The sequence below is a fragment of the Rattus norvegicus genome, chromosome 1 (genome assembly GCF_036323735.1).
Source record: "Rattus norvegicus strain BN/NHsdMcwi chromosome 1, GRCr8, whole genome shotgun sequence".
Lineage (NCBI taxonomy): Eukaryota > Metazoa > Chordata > Mammalia > Rodentia > Muridae > Rattus > Rattus norvegicus.
Genome location: NC_086019.1, coordinates 211,476,777 through 211,500,989, shown reverse-complemented (window position 1 = coordinate 211,500,989; position 24,213 = coordinate 211,476,777). Strand labels below are relative to the sequence as shown.

At 41.0% G+C, this 24,213-nt stretch overlaps 2 protein-coding genes and 1 pseudogene across 8 annotated transcripts in view; 1 reads left to right on the top strand and 2 right to left on the bottom strand.

Moving 5' to 3' along the window:
- Positions 1 to 1,298, bottom strand: part of LOC134485284 (proteasome subunit alpha type-3-like) — a 12,920-nt pseudogene extending 11,622 nt beyond the window's left edge.
- Rbm14 (RNA binding motif protein 14) overlaps positions 1 to 24,213 on the top strand; it is a 58,780-nt gene that overhangs the window by 34,088 nt on the left and 479 nt on the right. For 3 of the 7 annotated variants that reach the window (XR_010057234.1, XR_010057218.1, XR_010057187.1), the window contains one exon: positions 201 to 24,213. The exons of 1 other annotated variant lie outside the window; for it this stretch is intronic. The gene's annotated coding sequence lies outside the window, so the exon portion shown is untranslated. 3 more of the 7 variants (XR_010057152.1, XR_010057136.1, XR_010057081.1) reach the window with 1 other exon arrangement.
- Rbm4b (RNA binding motif protein 4B) lies at positions 13,562 to 23,653 on the bottom strand. The gene is given in 4 exon segments (NM_001007014.2): positions 13,562 to 14,163; positions 16,857 to 17,527; positions 22,513 to 22,936; positions 23,550 to 23,653. Coding segments are annotated over 2 exon segments (1,074 nt in total). The 5' UTR covers positions 22,925 to 22,936; positions 23,550 to 23,653; the 3' UTR covers positions 13,562 to 14,163; positions 16,857 to 16,865.

The following is a 24,213-nucleotide window of genomic DNA, read 5'->3' as shown; positions in this document are numbered from 1 at the left end:
AAAAAACAATGACAGTGGTTCTAGTAAGAGCTGATTTTGGCTGATTACTATTTCCTCTTTTGTGAACTTGGTGAACTCTAGTTCAAAAGCTTTATCCTTAACTTCATCATGTATGATATAAGTTATTTTTGTGACTTCTTTAACTACATGATGGCAGGTCATTTCTTTCATTTTAAGCTTTTCTATTTCTGTCTTTGCAGCATTGCCAGTGGCACAGCCACAGTAACCAGATGAAATACCTGATGGGTCAGTTTGTCCTGTCATTTTGCACTATATGACCCCAACATTAAACTGCAGCCCAAAGGTCTGTTAGCATCATAATGTGTATAAGCATGTACATACATGGCCACTCTTATCTGCAGTTCTAGGCTTTAGAGAAGTTTAAAATCTAGGGAAATGATGCAGCCAAAGTTAGATAGTAGATGTTGCTGCTTAAGGAAAGAGCATATGCCAATAAGCAAGCCCCTATCATTCCAACATGCCAGTCAACATTAAAAAGTGTTTGGAACCATCATAGTTTCCAAAGAACTAATTTTCTGCTCCAAATACACTGCCATCTAATTGCTTTTTACTGTTTCCACAGCCTTTATGGCATTGAAAAACGCTTCCAACAGGAGAGAAAGTAAAGGCTGCCATGCCATACTAGGTGCAAATGGAGTTCAGGGTGCTGATTGATCCACCAGGCTGTGGAGGGCTTGCAGACCTGAAGTAGCATTTTTGGGGGGCTGGTATGTGATTTGAGACAGGAAGGTTTCTCTATGTAGCCCTGGCTGTCTTGGAATTTGCCAAGGACCAGGTTGGCCTCAAACTTCCTAAGATTTACCTGTGCAGCTGCTTTTATAACATTTTATAAATTATAAAATACATTTTTCAGGAGCTTATTGATAAGTGTTAGGTATTTTTGATCATTGGACATGGAGTTTTGCTTTTTACTATGTAATCCAGTCCAGCCTAAAACTGAAATTCTGGTTCTGCTTGTGAAGTACTGGGATTATAGAAATACACCACTCACTTTGTTCCCCTTTTAGTTTTTTTGAGACATGTTCTCCCTCTGTACCCGTGGCTGACCCTTAACTTGCATGTAAACAAGGCTAACCTTGTAATCCTTCTTCAGTTTCTGAAGTGCTAGGAATCACAGGCCTGTGTGGTCATGTTTTTATTATTAGCCTTTTTATCTTTTCATGTCTAAACTTCCATCTTGTTTACATCAGTGTGTATGACTTGAGCATAGATGTTAGCTTTTTGATATTTCACTTCATAGTTTTTCAGGTAAGAAAAGTTTAACAGCATACCGTCATCTGGGTTTTGAGCCTTTTTAGATAACTAGTGTTTTGGATTGCAGGTTTTCTGCACTTGAATGTAAACTTCGTTTTTGTTGTAATATATGAGTGCTTTGCCTGCATGTATGTCTATGTACCTTGTCCATGCCTACTGTGCTCAGGTCAGAAGAAAGGCCAGATTCCCTGGAACTGGAGTTACAGATGGTTGTGAGCTACTGTGTGGGTGCTGGGTCCTCTGCAAGAGCACCAAGTGTTAACCACCTGAGTCATCTCTCCAGATCCCCTTTTTGCATTTTTGTGCAATTTACATTTTTGTGTATGTATATGTGTACCTTGTGCATGTTGTTACCCTTAAGTCCTGAATATTGCCATAAACTGTAGTTACCAGCCACTGTAAGCTGTAACAATCCCATAGGTATGTTGGAAACGAAACCCCAGGTTCTCTGCAAGAACAGTAATTGCTTAATTTTTTTTTTCTTTTTCTTTTTTTCGGAGCTGGGGATCGAACCTAGACCTTGCGCTTTCTAGTCAAGCGCTCTACCACTGAGCTAAATCCCCAACCCAAATTTCTTAATTCTTGAGTATTCTATTCCCACATTTTAAATTTACTTGACATGCGGTGTGAGCAGTGTGAGGTGAGTAGCTGAGTTTGATTTCTAAATGACTACTTAGTTGAAAGATTTTAAATCTGTTCTAAAAGGGCCAGTGAACTGTTTCAATGAGTTAAAGCTGACAATTCAATACCCAAAACCTTTGGTGGAAAGAGAGAATTGACTGTTGAAAGTTGTCCTCTGACCTTCATGTATGTACACTTTGACATTCATACACAATACACATATAGTAAATAGAACCTCAGCTACAATATGGAATTGTGGCCTCTTTCTTTTCTTCCTCTCTCTCTCTCTCTCTCTTTCTTTCTTTGTGGTGTTATTGAGGTGGATCTCTACAATGTTTTAAAGCTTGCTATGTAGATCAGACTGTCCTCATATTCTCATATATCCTCCTGCTTCTGCATCCCAAGTGTTGGCACTAAAGGTGTGTACCACTGTGACTTTTTTAACTGAAGGCCTGATGTGAAGACAGGATGTCTCCTACCTATAATACCCTGCATTTCTAGAGAAACTACTGCTATAGACCAGTTTAACTTAGTCCCTAGGGGCAGAAATAGGCAGGCTTAAATTGGGCTGGAGTGCTTTGAGTGTAATTTGAGATCTTTTATCTTTTAGAGAAATCTTTAGTGCTTCCTGGTCCACTTATCACATAATACCCAACATCTGCTCTTCAGAATTGAACCCATAGGGGCCTATTAGTCATAACAGGTAATATTTGTCTCCTTACCTGTTTCCTCTCAGTCTAATAACAGTTAACATTTTTGGTGGGCAACTTGGCAAGAATATAGTTATTTTTGTACTGAGGAGTAGGGCTTCATGAATGCTAATAAATGCTATGAATTCCAGTTGTGTGTGTGTTGAAAGGGAAAGAGTTTATGCATAAGTTCATATGTGTGTGAGTCCTGAGTTTGAAATAGATCTTCTCCATGTTTTGTTTGTTTGTTTGTTTTGGTTTTTTTTGGAGAGGGTCTCTGTAACCTAGGCTGCCAACTTGTTATATAGACCATGCTAGCTTCTTAACTTGGAGAGATTCACTTGTCTTTATTCCCAAGTGTGCACTACGTCAGGCCTCTACACCATTTTTAAAAATGTTCTTAGTTTTGGTGTTTATGTATGGGGGGTGGAGGCATGCTAACTGCTGAGCAGTCTTAGTCCTATTGTTTTTTTTTTTCCCCCAGCAGGTGGATGGGTAGGGGCTCTGTTACAGAGATTTGGGTATTCTGAAACTAGATCAGGCTGGCCTCAGATTCATAGAGATCCACCTGCTGGGATTAAAAGTGTATGCCACCGTGCCCAGCCCCACTGCAGTTTTTGAGGCAGGATATCTTAGTGAACCTGAGTGTTGTCTCTGTTCTTGTTCCTGGGGTCTTAATTTGGTGTTGGTAATCGCTTCTCTAAGTTGTACTTGTACAACTAGCATTTTGCTCACAGACATCCTTCCAGCTCCCTTCCCAGTTTAGTTTTGTATATTCTTTGTTGGTTTGTCATTTTGCCTGCATATATTTTAGTGTATATAACACATGCATGCCTGGTACCCTTGGAAGCCAGAAGGAGGCATCAGATCATTTGGAACATAAAAGATAGCTATGAACTGCCACATAGGTGCTAGGAATTGAACCCAGGTCCTGGAAAAGTAGCCAGAGCTCTTAATTGATGAGCCATCTCCATCTCATTTATTTTGTTTTTTAAAAGAGATGTTTATTTATGTATATGAGTGCACTGTCACTGTCTTCAGACACACCAGAAGAGGACATCAGATCCCATTACAGATGGTTGTGAGCCACCATGTGGTTGCTGGGAATTGAGCTCAGGACCTCTGGACCTGAGCTCAGGACCTCAGCAGTCAGTGTTCTTAGCCGCTGAGCCATCTCTCCAGCCCCATTTTGTTTTTAATTTTTGCTATCTAGTGTTGGTAGCCTTTAAATAGCTTATTCCCTGCCCCTGCTTCCCAAGTGCTAGGATTACAGGCATCCACTACTCACATTTTACCAGTCTTATTACATATACCTACTTTCAGGCATTTTAATCCACATCATGTTCCCTCTTCATTAGCTAATCTTAATAAGGCCAGTCTACTTATGTTTGGGCCCACTTCCTTTTTCCTGTGGTTCATATCCTGTAAAATAATTTCCTTTTTAACTGGTTGATGTATCAGTATTACATTGTGTTGTGTTCATGTAGAGAAAGTCTGGTCATATTTTCCTTCCCAGTTAACGTCTTTTCTTTCACTTGTTTGTAGCAAAACCTTTTCTATTGGTTTGCTTTCCAGTTTTTGCTCTAATTTTTTATTTTTAGTTTTTTACATTTTGTGTGTGTGTGGAGGTCAGAAGACAGCTTGTAGGAGTTGGTTATTACATATGGGTCCTGTGGATGGAACTCAAGTTGTCAGGATTAAAGTGCCTTTACTGGCTAAGCCCCTTGCTTCAGTTTTCTCTTTAAACTTATTTTCATCCAGCTTCTTATTTCTACCAGTGCAAAGTTAGTGTTTTACTAAGCCATGCCATTTTTTTTTTATTTTAAAAGACTGTATTATTTCCTGTTCCGTTTGGCTTACATGTTGTCTTCACCACCTAAACTAATGGAAGCTCCATCATCTAAATAAGCTTTCTGTTAAGGACAGTGACCATAGTAAATAGAGTTGTGAGTTACAGTGCATGATAGTGTTCAGAGGATGAGGAGAACTTAAGCAATGACTATGTGTCCGTGTTTTTATAGTAAATGAGGTCTAATTTTTTTTTTTAATGAAATTTAGCAAAAATTTAGAATGAGAAGCAAATAGACAACCTGGGGAGAGTTCTAGGTAACTACTCTGTTTCAGGCACACTGTGCTGATATTTTAAAACATGTTAGATCCCTTTTCTCTCTGCTTTTGGATCTGTCAATCCCCTAGGTAATCCTGATAAGGGTTTGTTTTCAGCAGTAAGTCTGAGTTTTCTTTTTTCCAGTACTGGAGATTAAGGGTAGGTCATTGCACATGCTTCTGCAGCCTTTGAAGTTAAATTACCTATCCTGGACATGAACTTGAAGTCCTCCTAAGGCTCTTGGAGTAACTTGGATTACAGATCTGCACAATCAGGCCTAACTCATTTTGAAGATGAAAAGATAGATAAGTGAAACTGCTATGGTTTTGCTCCCCACCCCAAGTTGTATCTTTGAGATTATTTTATACACACATAAATATATAAAAGTGAATTCATCTAGATCAGGGTTACTTAAATATTTCCCTTGTTTTAGGTGACACATTTCTTACCATGTGGATATGTAAAGATAAGTGAAAGTCTGTTTACTATAGATGAGGAAATTTGCACACTGATGAGAAGTGCTTGTTTTACAGTTCTTAGCTTGTGTACACATATGTCTGTCCCTGTGTCTTGAGTGTGGGTGTGCACAGCACATGGCACTGGCTTGCTTGTGTGCATGTATGTCTGTCATGTGTCTTGAGTGTGGTGTGCACTTGGCATTGGCTTGCTCTGAAGCTCCCTCAAGCTCACCTCTGATCTCTGCTTATTTAACATAAAAATTTAAATGTTAACCAACAGTTTTAAGTACTTTTCAGAGTTGCTTGCTATTTTGATTTCTTAACTGTCAATGCTGAACGATTTTGTATAAATACAGAAAACAAAATGGGGCAAACTAGGGCTATTTCAGAAATTGTTAGAAACATTATCCTAGTCCTAATTCATTTAATTGGTTTTTAAAACTGTAACTCAAGTCAGCAACTTAAAACAACCGTTTGGAGAAGGAAACAGGCTAACAATATAAGCCAGTGACATACCAGTGTGCTATAGTAGTTATTGGAAAGTATTAAAAGTCCTTTTTCTATATTTAAACCATGTATTATGTTTCTGTGAAGGCATAAAAGCACAATAATTCATAAGACACAATAGTCTGGACTTGGAGCTGAAGTCTTTCAGTGTTGACACTGGATGGGTGTGAGGATGGTATTTCCAGGTGTTGTTTTTTCAGAACCAAGATTGTTGATAACTCATGCACTTGTTTTTTAAAACACCCTCGTCTATCTGCATGTATGAGAGAGGAGAGAAAGAGGAGTGGGGAAGTGTATGAATGGTGTAGAGGTCTGAAGACAGATCCTGGGAGTAGTCTGGTTTTTTCTTGCCTTGTGTGTTCTGAAGATTGAACTCAGGTCATGAGGTTCGTGTGACAGGCACTTTTACCTGTTGGTTCATCTCACTGACCTCATGCACATTTTAAGTTTTTTTTTTTTTTTTTTTTTTAATCATTGCAGATTCACCTTTAACTGCTGCCAATTTTTTAATGACACCCCGTATACTCCCAAAGTACACTATTCCCTATGTCACCATCCCACTTTTCAAGAGACTGATCTCCATTTTCAAGTATGTATTTCCTAAGATTGTAGGGCTGTAAAAGTCCCTTACCTGATAACTAAGGAGTGATAAGAGTCAAGCCAGACTTGCTGTACATTCCAGTGATCTCGAGGGCTGCCTGAGCTATGTGGAGTCAGTTCAAGGCTATCCTAGGCAACTTACCAAGTTTCAGGCAGAGGATTAATGTCTCAAGTAGAAGAGTGCTTGTCCAGCATACTGAGACACTAGATATTAGTCCCTAATATTGTACCAAAATGTGGGAGGCAGGGCACACAACTGAGCTAATGATGTATTCTCCATTGATATGACCTATGCAGATAAAACATAACAGTAGAAAGAGGATGATTCAACTGGGGTAGAGAAGGTAAAAAAGGTATACTCAAGGGAAGCTCATGAGGCTTGTGTGACAGGCAGTTTTACCTGTTGGTTCATTTCACTGACCATACACATTTTAGGTTTTTATTGTTGCAGATTTATCTTTTACTGATCTACCCAGTCTCCCTCTATGTCAGTGTTCTGTATAGCTTGATCCCTGCTGTGACATTTGATGGTGAAGGCTACCATTGTTCTTAGTCTGTGTAGTTTGTGGTACTTACCCAATTTGTTTGCTTACTCATTGACCATTCTTATAAAATTCAGAAAATTCTCAGCTACACCAATATATACCTCATATATACACCCAAGTTTCTACTGCTGAGCTTCAACCCTTACAATTCCACACTTTATTTCCTGGAACACATAAAATAAACAGTAGTAAATGTTTTATGGAGACTATCCCTTGAATGATAGCTCCCTTGAGTATACCACTTTTGTTTTCCCTATACTAATTGGTTCGTATCTTTTATAAACTGTATGTTTTATCTGCATGTGTGTATGCTGTATGTGTGAAATGCCCATGGTGGTCTGAAGTGTGTGTCAGATTCCTTGATGGGAGTTACTGTCCCTTGTAAAAGCAGCCAGTGCTTTTTAAATTTAACTTTTTGTTGTTGTTGGTGGTGATCCAGGGTCTTTATATAGTCCTAATTGTCATAAAGCTCACTGTGTAGATCAGGCTCAAACCCATAGAGATTCTCCTACCTCTTTGCCTCCTGAGTGTGGGATTAAAGACATGAACCATTTCTTGGCTAAAAAAGCAAGCAGCCAGTGTTCTTAACTGCCCTAGCAGCTATCTGTTCTGTAAAAATTTTGAGTATCAAGTTAGTTCAGAGCTAGATTCTGAATTCTGATGTGGTACCACAGGACTTAAGACTTTGGGGCTAGAATTGTCCCAGCCAGTGAATTAAAGAGTTCAGCAACTGGGGCTGGCAAAAGATGGTTCAGTGTTTAAGAGCATTGGCTGCTCTTGCAGAGAACCTGGGTTCATTTCCCAGCCCCTACGTAACAGCTCACAACTGTCTGTAACTCCAGTTCCAGGCGATCTGACACCCTCATACAGGCATACATGCAGGCAAAATGTCAATGCACATAAAATAAAGATAAATAAAATTAAGAAATTCAGCAATTTTAAAGCCCCATGTAGTGGCTTAGCTTACCCCTTGATCTAGCACTTGGGAAACTGGAGGGCTGCCACAAATCTGATCCCAGTCTAGTTTACATAGTAAGTTCCTGGGATGTGTGGCCACCCTGGCACAGATTTTTTTTTTTTTCCCCCTTTTTTTTTCGGAGCTGGGGACCGAACCCAGGGCCTTGCGCTTACTAGGCCAATGCTCTACCACTGAGCTAAATCCCTAACCCCCCAGATTCTTTTAACATTGGTAATTCTTCCCTGGAATGTGTGTGTACTTTTTCCTCTCCCTCTCCCAAATTGCCAAGGATGGGAAACTAACTCCCTGAGGCTCCTATATGAGTCAAAAACTGAAGCCAGGAACCAAACTTAGGCAGACTGCTTCCCTTTTGGGGGAGCCATTTTGCAGACAACCAACCTCTTTCTGTCCTTGGGAAAAGCTCCGTGCAGTGCCTTGCATGGTTTTCTGTGCCTGTCTTCACTTTGTGGCTGGAAATCAGAGGGAAGGAGTAGGTCAAAGGCTGTCACAGGCAGACCTAAAAGATGAAGCAAGGCTTTGTTACAGGAGCTTTTGCCAAGCAGAGTTGAGCCTTAGTAGTACTGTGTCTCTCTCCCAACCCTACAAAGGCATTGCACCAGCACTAGGAAATTTTCAAGGAAATCTGGCCACTTTTCTTTCTCCCAGGTGGTGATGATACTTAAATCAGCCTTTAAATGATATTTAAATTTACTTTCCTTTGTATTTACAGTATTTCTATTTCACGGAATGCTGCTGCTAGGGTTGTTCCTTGCTCGGGGGCTCTGCTGAGTCCCTAGGGCTTTGCCTCACACAGCACAGGAAGAAAATCATGGAGGCAAAGGACAGGGATATTATTTTCTCCTACTTTCCCCAAACTGGGCCAGCAACTTACCTCAGTTCTCACCATTCCTCACACTCGAAATATCTGTAGACAACTAATAAGTGTAGGTTTGTTTTGTTTTTGGCCTGGATTTCATCATGTAGACCAAGCTGGCTAGCTTTGAACACAGGGATTCATCTTCCATCACTGAGATTAAAGGAAGGCATGTGCTACCACATCTGACTAGTGCTTTTAAAAGAAAAAAAGGTTTTTTTTTAAAATTGCGTTAATGTTTTGCTTGCAAGTATGTATGTGGACCACATTTGTGCCTGGTACCCATGGAGATCAGAAGAAGGCATCGGATCCCTTTGGATGGGAGTTACAGTTGTGAGCCACCATGCTCGTGCTGGTGGGCCCTCACTTCTTTGAGATAGGTACTCATGTAACCCAAACTATGTAGTCAAAGAAAACTTTTATGTTGTTTTTGTGTGTGAGAGCTCTATCTGCAGGTACACCTGCATGCCAGATCAGGGCATTGGCTCCCATTATAAATGTTGTGAGCTTTACTACCGAGCCATCTCTGCAGCCTAACTTTATCAATTCTTGATCCTTCTGCCTTTACCTCCCGAGTGCTAGGATTACAGTGTGTTTCACCTCATCAGGCTTTGCAGTCTTTAAGTGCAAGTAAGTGGTTGCAGTGCAGTATATAGTATTAACTCTACAGCCGCCCTAGTTTTCCAAGGGACTGTTTCTCCACTATTCAATTCAGACATGGCCTGGCCCACAGCAGGTGCTCAGCTACTGTTGAACAGAAGAGGCAGCTTGATCAGTTTCAGAGACGTAAGCCCTCCATCCAGACTGCCACTTGAATAGATCTATACCTATGCATCATTTTATATTGACAATGTACTTTTCTTTTAATCTCCATTTTACTGACGTTAGAATAGTAAGCACTTTAAAGAAAAACTAATGAGCTTATGTGAAGCTTGTACCTTCCAAGGTGAAAGTGAAGTTCCCTCAGTCTGCTGTAAGGGTCAGTGTGAGTGGCTCCCATATCCTAATTCTTCTGGTTCCCCACAGCTTTGCTCAAGCCCCAGAGCTTCTCTTTTGGCTAATGGGTGTGTCTCTCCCCTCCATTTGGGATAGCCACCCTCTGTAGACCTCTGGTGTTTACATATTAGCGCTTTGTAGTAATTAGCACAACTGAATTAAGGTTTATTTCTTTAGAAGGAATACATTGATCACCATATCCTGGTGCATAGCAGGAGTTCAAAGAGCAGATAAAGAAATTCCAGAACATTTAGAGAGATCTCATAGGACTCTGAAATAGTCTATGTAGAAGAACTTTATCTTGGTAAATGAAAGGAATTTTATACCTACAACATGTAGCTTCTCATGTAAGAACTAAGGTTTAGAAACAAATATATTGTATTCTTTGGCAGTCCTAACTAGTTGAACTTTCCCAGTATTTATTATGGGTGAGTGAAAGAAAAAAATTCTTTATACTTTTACCATCAACGTTGTTGTGGCCACTAGCCAGTTAGATTATATAAAAGTTCATGCACTTAGAGAGATGGCTTAACATGCTGCTCTTGCAGAGGATGTAAGTTTAGTTCCCACCATCCCTCTGGTGGCTAACAGCCTTTTGTAACTCCAGCTCCAGAGTATCAACGCTGTCTTTTGGCTTCCACAGGCACCTATCTACACATGGCATATAGCAGTTGTATAGATACACAGACAAATAAAAAATATGGAATACCACTAGAGATTCTGGGGATGTCAATACCTGCACATTTTATTGTTCTTTTTTTTTTTTTTAGAGCCAAGGTCTCTGTGTAGTACTGGCTATCTATCGTATAGCTCACACAGAGATCCTTCTGCCTCTGCCTCCTGGGTACTGTGACTTAAGGCATGCACCACCATGACTGGCTCAACTCTACACATCTTAGGTTTTTTTCTGGTGTTGTGCATACCAATCACAAAGAAATCTCAGTGGCTTTGTCTGAACTTTTTTGTGAGACAACAGGGACTGTCCCACTTTCTGGTGGAATGTTGGAATTAACATGGGCCTTTGTACTTCATTTGCTAGTTGGAGTGTGGGCATGGACCTCTGTTGATTGTCATTCTGGCCTCTATTCAAATAATCAGAAAATTGTAAGGTATAAAATATGTGGAGTTGGAAGTGGTGGTACATTCTTGGAATCAAAGTATGAGAAAGGATGATGCCGGATGACATCATGACAGAGTTCGAGGACAGGCTGAATAACAAAGTAAACAAGATCCTATCTCAAAGGAAGGTGAAAGGGGATGAAGAGATGGCTCAGCAGTTAGGAGCACTGGCTTTTCTTACACAAGACTTGGGGTTTGATTTTTTATTTTTATTTTTTCCCTTTCCCAGTACCCATGTGGTAAAAATGTGTCTGTAATATCTGCACATTGCCCTCTTCTGGTCTCCATAGACACTAGGTTTATATTCATAGGCAAAATAACCATTCATATAAAATAGTCTTGTAAAATGTGTTGGGTGGGGTTATATAGCTTAGGGGCATTTGGCATACATAAGGTTTTGTGCTTGGTATCCTCATCCAAATGAAGAAAATTTCACAAGTAATCAGAATGTTCATGCAAGCATTTCCATACAGGGGACTGTAAACCTTAAGCAGGATTTAGTTCATTCAATTTTAATATACAGGAACTCAAGATTTATAAAATATTGGTTAAAATAATTTCTCATTTGTTTGTTGAGGCTTATGCTTGCCTAGAATTTTAACTTTGGGGGTAGAAGCTGGAGAATTGAGAGTTCAAGGCCAGCCTTAGCTATATAGCAAATTAGAAACCAGCATGGGATAAATGAAATGTCTCGAAATAAAAAAATGAAAAAAAGTTTTGGGTTGGGAATATGCTTGCATACCATACATGAAGCCCTGGGTTTGATCCACATGACTACATAGAACTAGACAGTTGCATTCACTTAATTCCAGCACTCAGGAGGCAAGATGATCAGGAGATAAAGGGACCTCTTCAGTATAAAATAATCCTGAGACTGGGTTAGGCTACATGTGACTCTTTCTCAAGAACTAAAATGGTTATGGTTCAAGCATTAGATCAGAGGTTAGATTCCTAGGACTCTTGGAGAGAAGCTGGGTGCTTAGGTGAACACCAGAGATGGGAAAAGTAGGTTGAGGACAGGAGGGGACACTAGGACTGGTTGGCCAGCTAGCTCAAGTGGACACGCCTTATTGACATCTTATTTCTCACACACACACACACACACACACACACACACACACACACACACACACACACACACACACAGAGTTTTACAAAAGCCAGTGAGATAAATATTTGTTGTAGAAACCTAATAACCTAAGTTTGACACCCTGTGGTAGAGGAAGTAAACGACTCTGAAAGTTTTCTGTCTCCACCTGTGCTTCTGCATCAGCACTCAAGCGTCCCTCACCCCCTAACACACATATACTTAAAAAATTAAAGAGGGGCTGACCCCAACTCCTGATAATCCTAACTTCATCTTGAGTGTCAGAGTTACAGATGTAGGTCATGGACCCAGCACGTTTGTTTCTCTGTACAAAGTACTTTATTCTACCCAACATCACTTTGTCACTCAGGTGTGGTGATTCCATACCTGAAGCCTAGCACATGAGGCATTAAAGGGGGAGGATCAGTAGGAGTTCAAGGAAAACTTCAGCTACATAATCATTTTAAGACTACCACGAGCTATACTGTCTTAAAAACTAGCTCCCCCTTAAAACAAAAAGACCCTTCTTACTCATTTTAACCAAAGCTTAATCCTTGCAGAAATCTTAACACTTTGAGAAGAAATGACTTTTAAGAACTCATAAGGGAATTTTGCACTTGGGAAAAGTCTAGGGAATTGACTCCAGACTTTATGCTCTATATGCCTAGCCTTTTTTTTTTTTTTTTTAAGTTTTACTTTTGAGATTTTAAATTTATGTATATGGATGTTTTCCCGCATTCATGTTGCACCTACTCTTGGAGGTCAGAAAAAGACATCGAATCCCTGAAATAAGATAGTTGTGAGCCACCAGTATATGTACTGGAAGTTGAACCTGTCTCCTGGAAGAGCAGTCCAGGCTCTTCGCTGCTCAGCCATCTCTTCAGTGCTCTGCACTCCCAGCCCCAATTAACAAAGGATAAACATCTAGAAATGATGGCTCATGTCTACTCCCAAGACTTGGGAGGCAGGAGTATCAACACAAGTATGAGACTGGTCTGTTCTACATAGCATGTTCTAGGTCCAGCAGGGCTACATTAGGGACAATTTGTCTCAAAATATACAGAAAGAGGAAAAGAAGAGTGAATGAGAGAGTGGAGTGTCTATCAAGCCTATCAGGGAGGGTGTTAAACCCTAAAATGTTTGTTCTTTAAAATTTTTTTAAGTATATGAGTATATGTGTGCGTATATGTACACGTATCGTAATGTGTCTGCCTGGTGCCTGATTAAGTCAGAAGAGGGCATCAGATCTCTTGGAACTGGAGTTCTATAGATGGTTCTAAGTTATCGTGGGGATTGGGGAACTGAACTGGGTCCTCTGGTTGCTCACTGAGCCCACCTCTCTATCTCCTTAGTTCACTCATTACACTGGTTCAGAATGCTATGTTGCTAAAATTAAGTCCACTTGACAGGAGTTTGGAGCTACTCTTCGAGCCTTTTTATGATACAGGATTTTCTATAGGGCTTCTATCACTAGTACCTTGGCTCTCTGGGTGGGTTAACCTTTCAGTTGTAGAATAGCTCTATTTTGGAGAAATGAGCTTGACCAGATATGCCTAAGCATCCAGTGTTTCAAGATTCTAGCTAACCTCTGAAACCATATTGCTGTGCTCAGTTTTTCCTTGTACACTTCAGGCGTTCACACATGTGAATTTTGTAGCTCAGGCACAACTAGTTAAGAATCAGAAGACAGTAGTGGTAAATAATGGTCACTCAGTTAAGAAAAGATTAAGTGTTAGAAACATTTATTTTTTTTTTTTCAAAAAAAATATGGGGGAGTGGAATAAAACAAGGCTAAATTTCAGCAAATGCTGTACCACGATCACAGGTCAGACAAAACCGAAAACAAAACAAAATCAAACCAAAACAAGAACAAAATCCCAATGGTCCTAGCAACTTCAGAAGACTAGCTTCAATGTTAAAGAGTCCAGAACTAACAGAAGAGTTAAAGGCTGCTTGCCACTACATGGTCATTTTAAAGGGAAAGAAGATGCTGCAGGAAGGCAGGGAGAAGGGCTCAACTCCTAAGGAAAGTAAGATTAAGAGGGGCTTCCACTGTACAGGAAAAGGGGGGATGCCAGCATAATCCTTACCTAGGGCTGTTCAGAGGCTGAGAATATAAGGAACAGAGTGAAAAGCTACAGACAACTAGCATCGAGGAAAGGAAAGTCAACTTAGAAGAATTAAATTAAGAAAGAAAACATAGTTGGTCACAAATTCCTTTGTTTACTGAAACATGAAGCAATGGGAACATCCTGGCAAAGGGGACCGCGAGGACCAAGTTCTCATATATGACCGCAGCCCGAGGGTTCAGTCCGCAATTATCCTACCTGAAAGAAAGCAGAACACAAGAGGCTTACACAATGCCTGGAGTGCAGTCTGGTTCCGAGTACAAGGGCCCTGGTCCCGTCCTGTATTCCAGTGGGGGAAGGGGTGACACAAAGAACAAAACAAAATCAAGTCAGGTTTTGGGTTGAATGTATATCCAGTAAAATCACCCCAAAGTCTAATAGGTATAGATAGGAACCTACTTAGGCTATATGCTGCACAAGATGTAAAACTGATAGTTTAAACTCGGCATGGCTCTATCTTTTAACTCCGGTAACCCATATAGTAGAAGGCTTCAAGGGAGGTAGAAATTTTCAATAACTACAGATTAACTTGGGAGTCCAGAAAAAAAAACAAAAGATGCTGAGATCAGGTAACAGTCAACAATTTTTTTTAAGAGATGGGATCTAAGTATGTTGCCCAATATGAGCATAAACTTCTGTTCTGAAGCAATCTCGAGTGGCTGGAACTACAGGCATCTACCACCCATACATGCCCAGCCCAATTTTACTATTACAGATGTTCCAAAGAAAACATTAAAAACCATCGTCACAAAGAATGCTGTTAAAGAACAGTTGGTCATTTACCCTTTAAGGTATCTGCACATCACACTGTTAATTCAGAGCTGTGGTTGCAGTAGTTTTCTGATTGACCAAATAACCCTTGACAAACCAAAAGAAGAAACCACTGCTAGGACTGTCTAATTCCTCCATTGATGGTGGGAACTCCAGACACCAATGGCAGGGGAAAAAATAAATTAACTCACACCAAGCTCCTCTACTTAATACAGACACAGGGCCAAATCTTGGTCTTGATCTGTGCCAATCGACTTCAAAAGCTGTGATGTTCTTGGATCAGTTCTGTTAGGGTGAGACCCGAATTTGGATCCCCAACAGTTGTGGAGTATTTCATCCTGGCAGCCTCATTAACATCAGGCTCCTGGGACTGCAACCAACTCAGGGTTATTCAGTCCATTTGAGGTTCACACCTGGAAGGTAAGTTTCTTTAAAAGTCATCACTAAAAAGAGGTTAGTTGAGCACCTACTGATTAAAGTTAAAATGTCCAAATACCCTTAAAGGCTATAATATACTAACTTAATGTTAACTTTGAAACATAATGGGAGAGAAAAAGTTATCACGTTATCTAACAGATTTATATTAACTTTATCAGAGGTATCTCGCAAAGTAGACCCAGGTGTAAAATTAGCAAACTCCATTCACATGCTGAACACATGGCAGAATGATGGTTCTAAAAAATCCCAAGTCTCAATGACACAACTGTATAACATAAGCTTAAGAAAACATGCATGCCATTCTTTTCTTAATACATATATGAACACAGGGCATAAGTTGAGAACATTGAAGTGTCAGTGGTAACAGCACTGCTGGGGTTTTAATTCAAGTGTTCAATTTCACTGTACAAGGAAAACCATGAGAGAATTGTAAATTATAAATGCCATTTCCTTCTAGTGAAATTTACTTGTCTCTGGATATCCCCAATTCTTGCCATTCTGATACTGTACACATTTCTTAAAGTAGGGAAACATTAAATTTACTGTGTCACCACATAAGATATTGGCACATCAGAAACTATTTTATCTAATTCCTTGAATGTTCTCTCAAAACACAGAACTATCTCAGAGAAACAGGAATTTTATCATAGGCTACAGAGAATAGGGCATAAGTGCCTATATCATACAGATGGATACTTTGGGCTAAAATAAGGACTTCATAGAACACAAACATGAAAACATTCAATACCGAAGTGTGAGACTATTAGGGCTTTATCTGATGTGTAAAGTAGCACACTTAAGAGCTTCCTTTAAAAAAGGCTAATAACACATGAAATAGTTGGGCTTTGTTTTCTGTAACTTGGGGGGTATTGCTATACTTCCTAGACTTTGCTAAACTTGCTGTGTAGCGTAGGATTTTCTCTAACTCACCACCCCATCCTTCCACCCCATCTTCCCTGGTACTGAAATTAAAGGTATGCACTACTCTTAGAAGTGTTTTATTAGCAAACTGAGAACCCTTGAAGTTGGTTAAAACTCTCCCTGTGCTGTCCATTACTAGCTCCCAAATGTTCCCTTTACCTTAACCATCACAGCAGTTTTGTAGAGGAGAGTATGATTTTATTTTGGTTTTTAAAGATAGGGTTTCTCTGTAGCCCTGGCTCTCATGGAACGTTGTATATCAGGCTGGCCTCAAAATTCAGAGCTCTACCTGCCTCTGTGTCCCAAGTGCTAGGATTGCGTGTCTGCCACCACCAACTGGCCAGAATTTAAGAGTCCACTCTGAGTCTGGATTTTGGCATTTATCATGAGGTACCAGATGATATAGGCCATGGACTGAAGCTGAGCTTTAGTTTTTTTCCTGGATGAGACAGTAACTATTTGCAAAGCAAAGGACCAATGTGTTAGCTCTTCCCACCTTTTTTTCTTCATACCAAGTATCTTTTTACAGCTGGTTAAATGATATTCTCACTGAGCACGTTCATGTTTCAGAAGTAACATACTGGAGTCACTAACTCCTCAACAGGCCAAATAAACCTGGGGCCTCAACTACAGAAAATACTCAAAACATGTAATTTTTGCTTTTTGGTAAGGTCCTGTTTGGTGATTTGGTTCCTCAGTGAAGCAAAGGTCTCTTGTAGGGAACTAAGTGCAAATTTCAACCACATCCATCCCACTCTCACCTCCAGTTTTTAAAAGGCTGAGTACCGTGCTCGGTCCACATACTGCTCCCGCTCATACCGGGCCATGTCATACAGAGAATTCCGTGTTGCTGCTGAAGCCTGAGACATCTCACTCTCTGGCCCATAACCGTAGCCCTCTCCAACTGTGGGGAGCACAGCTGCATTCCGACGTAGTGGGCTCCTGTCCCTTCCATAATAGGAAGAGGAAGCAGCAGCAGCCATTGCAGCTGAGGTGGCAGCAGAGCCAGAGTTCTGCAATAGATGTCTGTCATAAGGATCAACAGAAGTGGAGTTGAGGTGACTGGGTACAGCTGAGCTCTGGACTTGAGGAAGATGAGACATGGTCTGCTCTGCATAATTGTATGCGGAAGCTGCAGCTGCCGCTGCCACAGCTTCATAAGATCTGACGCGGTAGCGCTTATAGTAGTCGAGTGCTCCATAGGCATCGTTGTAATACATGGACTCCCCATAACCCATAGTATAAGGCGTGCGCACTGCTCCATATTGTTCATTGTACTGTTCAGTAAAGTCTGCCACACGCCCTGTACGGTCTACTGGGCACTCTTTGGACCAGTGTCCTTCTTTACCACACCGATAGCAACCACTCTGGTCTCCCATCCCAGGGGCAGTCCGAAGCCGGCTAGTTGACAACTGTACATGCATTCGTTTGCCTTGAGGAAACAGATTAAAATTATTACTCATTAACACTTTTTTCACTCGCTCAAATAAAAGTAAACCTAAAATACATAGGTATACACACGCCTGGGCCCTTTCATTCAGGAACCCTTTCCAAAAGATTTGTTTCAACATAAGTGAGACCCAGAAAATTGGAGTCCTTAGAGATCAGTCAGATCCTGTTTACACCAGTAACATAGAAGGGAGACTCTGCCAGACTTTTTTTTTTTTTTTTTTTCCTTTTTTCTTTTTTTCGGAGCTGGGGACCGAACCCAGGGCCTTGCGCTTCCTATGCAAGCGCTCTACCACTGAGCTAAATCCCCAACCCCTCTGCCAGACTTTTATCTCCACAGTTTATTTCCTTCCCCAATGCAGAGTGCAAAGACTGCTTCCTTTTACTGTGACTGTTACTACTTCCAAATCAAACATGGCATCTAGCAAAACCTCACTAGTAATAAAACTAATAGAAGTTTTAGAAGACATCTTTACTTCTGAACATCATGTTAGATCTGAAAAAAGCATATGCCCCTTAGCATGTATGTATGACACCATGGTGGAGAGCAATCTTCTATCCCCTGTGTTTCTTCCAGGAATTGTCTATGTTATGTTGGATACCTAAATCATACTTGGCTTATCATTAGCTTCCTCTGTACCTGGGGAATTAAAAGACCCTGTATATATAGGGCTGGAGAGATGGCTCAGCAATTAAGAGCACTGACTGCTCTTCCAGAGGTCCTGAGTTCAAATCCCAGCAACCACATGGTGGCTCACAACCACCTATAATGGTCTTATCTGATGACTGCTACAGTGTACTCATATACATAAAATGAATAAATGAGTTTAAAAAAAAAAGACCCTGTATAGATTTCAACTCCTTTCCTCAGCAGCAGAACTCTTTGAACAATGCCTCTTAGAATAGATACTAAAAATTATGTTCTGGGGTTGGACATGCATCTCTCAGTGGTTTAACACTTAGTTACTATATGAAAGGCCAAGTTTGAGTCCCAGCACCAAACAAAAATAAAATGAAAACAGCACTAGCTTTTTAGGAACTGTACTTTTGTGTAAAAGAATAATCAGCATTTTATCCTACCATGCAGACTATAATTCTTTACAGGGATTTCTCTATAGTTACCTAAGAACTATGAGCACCCATGCAAGCAATACACCTATACATATATCTAGAAAATACCACTGAGAAAATAACTCTTTTGTCCAAGAGTTTAACGTACCACCCAGCCCAGGGACCCTTGTTGTCTCCAACATGAAACCATCTTTAGTGAGAACAAATATGCTCAGCCAGACTATGGTGGTGCACACCTTTAATCCCAGCACTAAGGGATCAAAGCATAGTCAGGTGGATCTCTGAGTTCAAGGTCAGCCTGATCTACAGAGAAAGTTCCAGGACAGCCAGAACTCTATGGAGAAACCTTGTCTCAGAACAAAACAATGTTCAAGCTTATGACCCCAGATGCTAGTAGATAGTCTTCATCACAGTCACTGATGCTGTCAACAGATAGATGGTGTTCATTCTCTGAAAGTAGCATGTGCTACATGTACTTGCCAGAAACATTTCTGTCTCACATATCCTCATGTAAAGTTCTCTAATTTAGAGAATTATAGCCACTTGGCTTTCAAACAGACAGACATAGTGACATTGAGCTGTGTAACTGACACATTACTCCAATTCTCAATCAGAATAACCATGCCAATCTAGAAAGAAAACTCTGTAGGTTGGCCTAGAGATCTAGAAGTCAACTTTTAAGGGAAAAATGCAATTGAGTTTGTTGTTGACTTTCATGGATTTTGAGTCCATTTTCCATACTTTAGGGATTGTACATGATGTCTCTGTTTTTAGAGCAGAGAATGGGAATGCGTTAATGTGGCTAAGTCTTTCTACAGTTGTGAAAACGGATGCAGTCTTTTTTTTTTTTTTTAACTTAGAGCTAGAAACACCTGTAAAATAAATGATAGATGGGGTCCTTGTTTTGTATTCCTTCCAAAGATTATGTGGGCTTTAAATTTAAAATCTCTAAAATTCTGTGCTTTAGAAATAGGTAAAAAAAAAGTTTTACCACTCTACTAGGTACAGATGACCAGACTCTCTTAGGACTTTTGTGAAACCTCCAAGTTACTGAAATTTTCCAATATTTACCAGAAAATTAGCCCAGAAAAAGCATTTTCTCTTGAAAGCTGGAACAAAACAATATTAGAATGCTAAAAGGTGGAAAGCTTAATCCTAATTCTGTATTCCTATCTTGGGTCAGGGTTCACAGAAGACTAGAGATGTGGATGACCTAATAATGATTCATTGATTTGTCACTGAAAGGACACCCCTAAGTTCTTGCATATCCTTCCCAATTCAGCTGCCTGGATGGTTACTTGGGAGCAGCTTCTTTATGGTTTCCAATTCAAACTACATTCACTGCTGCCTGTGGAAAGGAAACATCTTAAAAGACTGAGGGAAACTCAGTATGTTTAGAAGTTCTACAATGTGGAAACTTAAAATTTTAGACAACTATTAATACACAGAAGATTCAAAAGATGCTCAGTGGCACTTTTTAGATCAAAAAGGCATTAAGTTGAGCAAAATGCCAAGTTGGCATCTGGTTTGTACTTTCTAGAAGATACATGACAATCTTCTATGTACAACCCTAGCACTGAGAAGGCTGAAGCAGGAGGAGTGTGGCTTGAGGGTGGTCTCAGCAAAGAAACAAGCAAACAAACCAAAAAAACCACAATTACCCAATACTAAACTTTATGTTACATCCTAGAAAAAAACTTAGATGATTACAAAAATATCTACATATGTAAGCAAGAGTAAATCACTCTTCAGAAGAGCCAGAAACAGAATGTGATACCAATAAATGATTCTTTTTCAACTCAGTTTATTGTCTGTACTTTCTATGGAAGTAATTTTATATATATATATGTGTGTGTGTGTGTGTGTGTATATATATACATATATATATATGTCCATTGCATTATTCAGTTCCCTGTTTCTTATGTAATTATATTTGTTATTAAGCAAATACAAGGGATAAGAAGCATAACTCAGTGGTACTGTGTACACAGCATGCTCAAGACCCTGGGTCCAATATTCAGCACCAAAAAACAAGGAAACAAAAAAATCCTATGTACTCATCCTCTTAACTTCCATTTCCTTTAAAAATGAAAGGGGCATATAATGTACATTGAGAATTTATCTGCAAATATAGTACTTTTTAAAAAATTTTGTTACCTTCTTTAGGGATGGAGACATATAGACTCATGGTAGAGCACTTGCCTAGTATTTGTGGGGTCCTTGGATGACCCCAGAAGCAAGGAGGTGAGGCAGGAACTCCTTTCTTACTCTACCCTTTCCATTCATGACCTCCTTCCACATTAAGTGAAAATAATTAGCAATGTTTTGAAAGTGTGCTAGTGTTGTTCCAAAGTAAAAGAAAAATATGAATTAAAAAAGTTTAACTAACATTTTTGTTTTAAAGATTTGTTTATATGAGTACACTGTTAACTCTTCAGACACACCAGAAGAGGGCATCGGATCCCATTACAGATGGTTGTGAGCCACCATGTGGTTGCTGGGAATTGAACTCAGGACCTCTAGAAGAGCAGTCGGTGCTCTTAACCACCGAGCCATCTTTCCAGCCCTAACTGTCACATTTTAAGTACTTTCCTAACCAGAATAGAAACAATCATGGTTGCAAATAACACTCAACTTTCATTATATTGCTTTTATTGTCAAAATGCACTTATTACCTCACTGCCATCCTTTCATGGAGGAAGGCACATGAGAGATCATTATTTTATAATAGCGAAAAGCATAGAGAGTACACTTGACAACTTGCTGGTTAAGGACAGGAAACAGCTACAACTTTTACCCTAGGCTTTCAATAACTAAAGGCCAGGGTATTAGTGATGAAGCTAGAATACATGATAGTGAGCCTTCAGTAAGCTTCACTATTTGCATATTTAAACTTTTCTGATTAAGTTTTCCTTTCCCCCACCATTTCATTGTTTTCTAGGTTTAGCAGAGGACCTTTGTCTATTTAATTTTTAGGGCACAAAAAGATGTTGAATTAGGAACTAGAAAAGTAGCCTTGAATTTGTGGTCCAACATGACAGTGTCAATAAAAGTCTTGTAGAACTGCGCTAACCAATGAACTTCCTGCAATGTGGGTCTGATCTGTCTCCTAATACAGTAGCCATTCCCTCACATGACTTGCATTCTTGAAATATGCCCACACTGGAAAAATCTAATTTGAAAATTTACTTCAATTAATTTAGATTTAGTAACCATATGTAACTCGTGATTACTATAGTAGCATGATTCAAGGATTTTCAGACACGCTCCTATGGTATTAGTGATAATACATACACACTTATGATCAGTGTAAGCAATACAGTAATTCCTTGCTGGAATTGCCCCAGAAGTAAACCTTCATTCCTAGCCAATTCCTAAAGAAAAAAAAAATTAGTTAAATGGAGCAGAAGAACCTATGACATGTTTCCTGGCTTTGCTTGTAGTCCACAGACTGAACAAATCTGAACACCCCAAAGATCCCATCTACCAACCAGACTCACCACGGATTCTCATACAGCCCTTCCTCTAGATGCCCTTTCTCTGCTTTACTACCACCGTCCATCATTGAAACTCTCAAAGGCTACTGGGTCACAACAAAACAGAAACAAGTGGTAACCTCTAGCCCTTCTCACACTAGCAACTTAGACTTCTGACAGCACTCAAGTGAATAAGGACAAAAGAAAGGAACCCACATAATTGTGGAGAAACATCTTGGCAAACACAATGGAAAACGTTTACTTCCCTAAGAGCAAATTATGCTTAAGAGTAGTAAACAATCTATTCTCTTCAATTAAAAGAAATGGTAGAAGCCACTCTCACAGCCCCATGGTCTTGTGTTCTTGCCTCTGCCTCTCAGACTCCACGAAGGTCTGCCACCCAAGCCCCAGAACAGTTCACCTTGAAACTCTGTGTTGTCAAGGCCCCTGATGGCCTCCACCGCATCTTCTGCCCGCTCCATGTGTACAAAGGCATAATCTTTCACGATGTCACATTCGATGACTGGGCCGTACTCCTCAAACTTGGCCCGAAGCTCTTGGTTGGTACAAGTGGGACTGATGTTGCCCACATGTAATTTGGTTGAAGCTTTGCTCTTATTCTTGCTGGCTTCCACATTGATGTTCACTCCGTGCAGTTTGTAGTGGTGCAGGTTGCGTATGGCATCCTCAGCGGCCGTCTTGTCCTCTATGTGCACAAAGCCATAGTTCTTAATGATGTCACATTCCAGCACCTTCCCGTACTGCTCGAAGAGTGAGCGGATCTCCTGCTCTGTGGCCTCCCGGGGCAGATTTCCGATGAACAGCTTCACCATTCTGACAAGAGCCTGGCAGTGAAGAAACAAGATTTCAAAAGTCGGGTGTGAAGTGAGAAACTGACTAACACTGCAGCGTTTCCAGACCCTCAGTTATTCTTTTTGAGAGAGGAACAGCAGTTTGTTCCTAAGTAGTGAAGCTGTGTGACAATGCCAACAGAAGGTCGGGGGTCAGAATGCACAACATGGTCCAAGATACATATATATACCCGTGAGGTCAGGCACATTTAATCTACAAGGTTAGCTGCTTCACGGTTTAGCACAGGGATGGAAAAGACAAGCGGAAGCCATGAAGTATTTGAATGTCCCTAGTTACAGGATTTTGGAGGGAAATCTGTGTACCTTCTCCACAGCGCGGTATCACCTCCCACCATACTCCTAGAACGAAAGCCCTCTTTCACCCAACACCTGGACCTCTTTCCTCAGCGGCCCAACCTCCGCTCCTACATCCCAACAAAGACTCGGCCCGACCCCTGCCCCGCCCCCTCCGGAGACCCGGCCCCGCCTCCTTTCGTTGTCTTCCCGGGACCTTCCTCAGAAAATGAGTGGCCCCAAATCCGGCCCTCCCGAGGTCCGGCACAGCCCGCTCCTGGGCTTCCCACACACCCACAGCATCCTCTCCTACCTCCGGGTGGTGCCGGTGGTGGCGGCGGGTCCCGCGTCAGAGAGAACCCTACAAAATGGCGACGGCCGCTCGAGCCTCGGCGCGACCGGGCGCTTTCTCGCGCGCCAGCTCACGCACGCGCGAGTGCGCGCTGCCTGCCTCCCCTCCCCCTCGCAGGAGCGGGGCGACCAATCCTGTGGCCGCACACAACTGTCCGCCCCCCACCCCCCGTGCGGGGGCGGGGTCATGTGGTGACGGCACTGCGGAGCGAAGGTCAGCCCGCCCCCAGCCCTGGCTAGCCAATCACGGCCTTGGGAGGGGGTCGCAGCTTGCGCGTCAAAAGGGCTCAGGAAGCAACCATTGCCTTGGCAAAACTGTAAGGCCCGGGGGAGTCTCTAAGCATCACAATGGATCGTGGTATTGGGCGCTGTGTCGAGGGGCTGATGACAAAGGGTTTTCTCACTGGGCCCGCTAGAAGGGGGATTTCTCAACCTCTGGCGGCTGAGAGCGATACTTCAGAAATCCAGGCACTACCACATCTTAACCTAATCTCTCCCTTGTTTGGGTGGGACAGGGTAAGAATTCCCTTAAAACAATTTAATTTTCACCGCAGTAGTGTTGTTCATTGGTGAAGAAGCTGAGACCTAGAGTCGAAGAGTAGAAAGATAATCTCTGTTAAAACTGG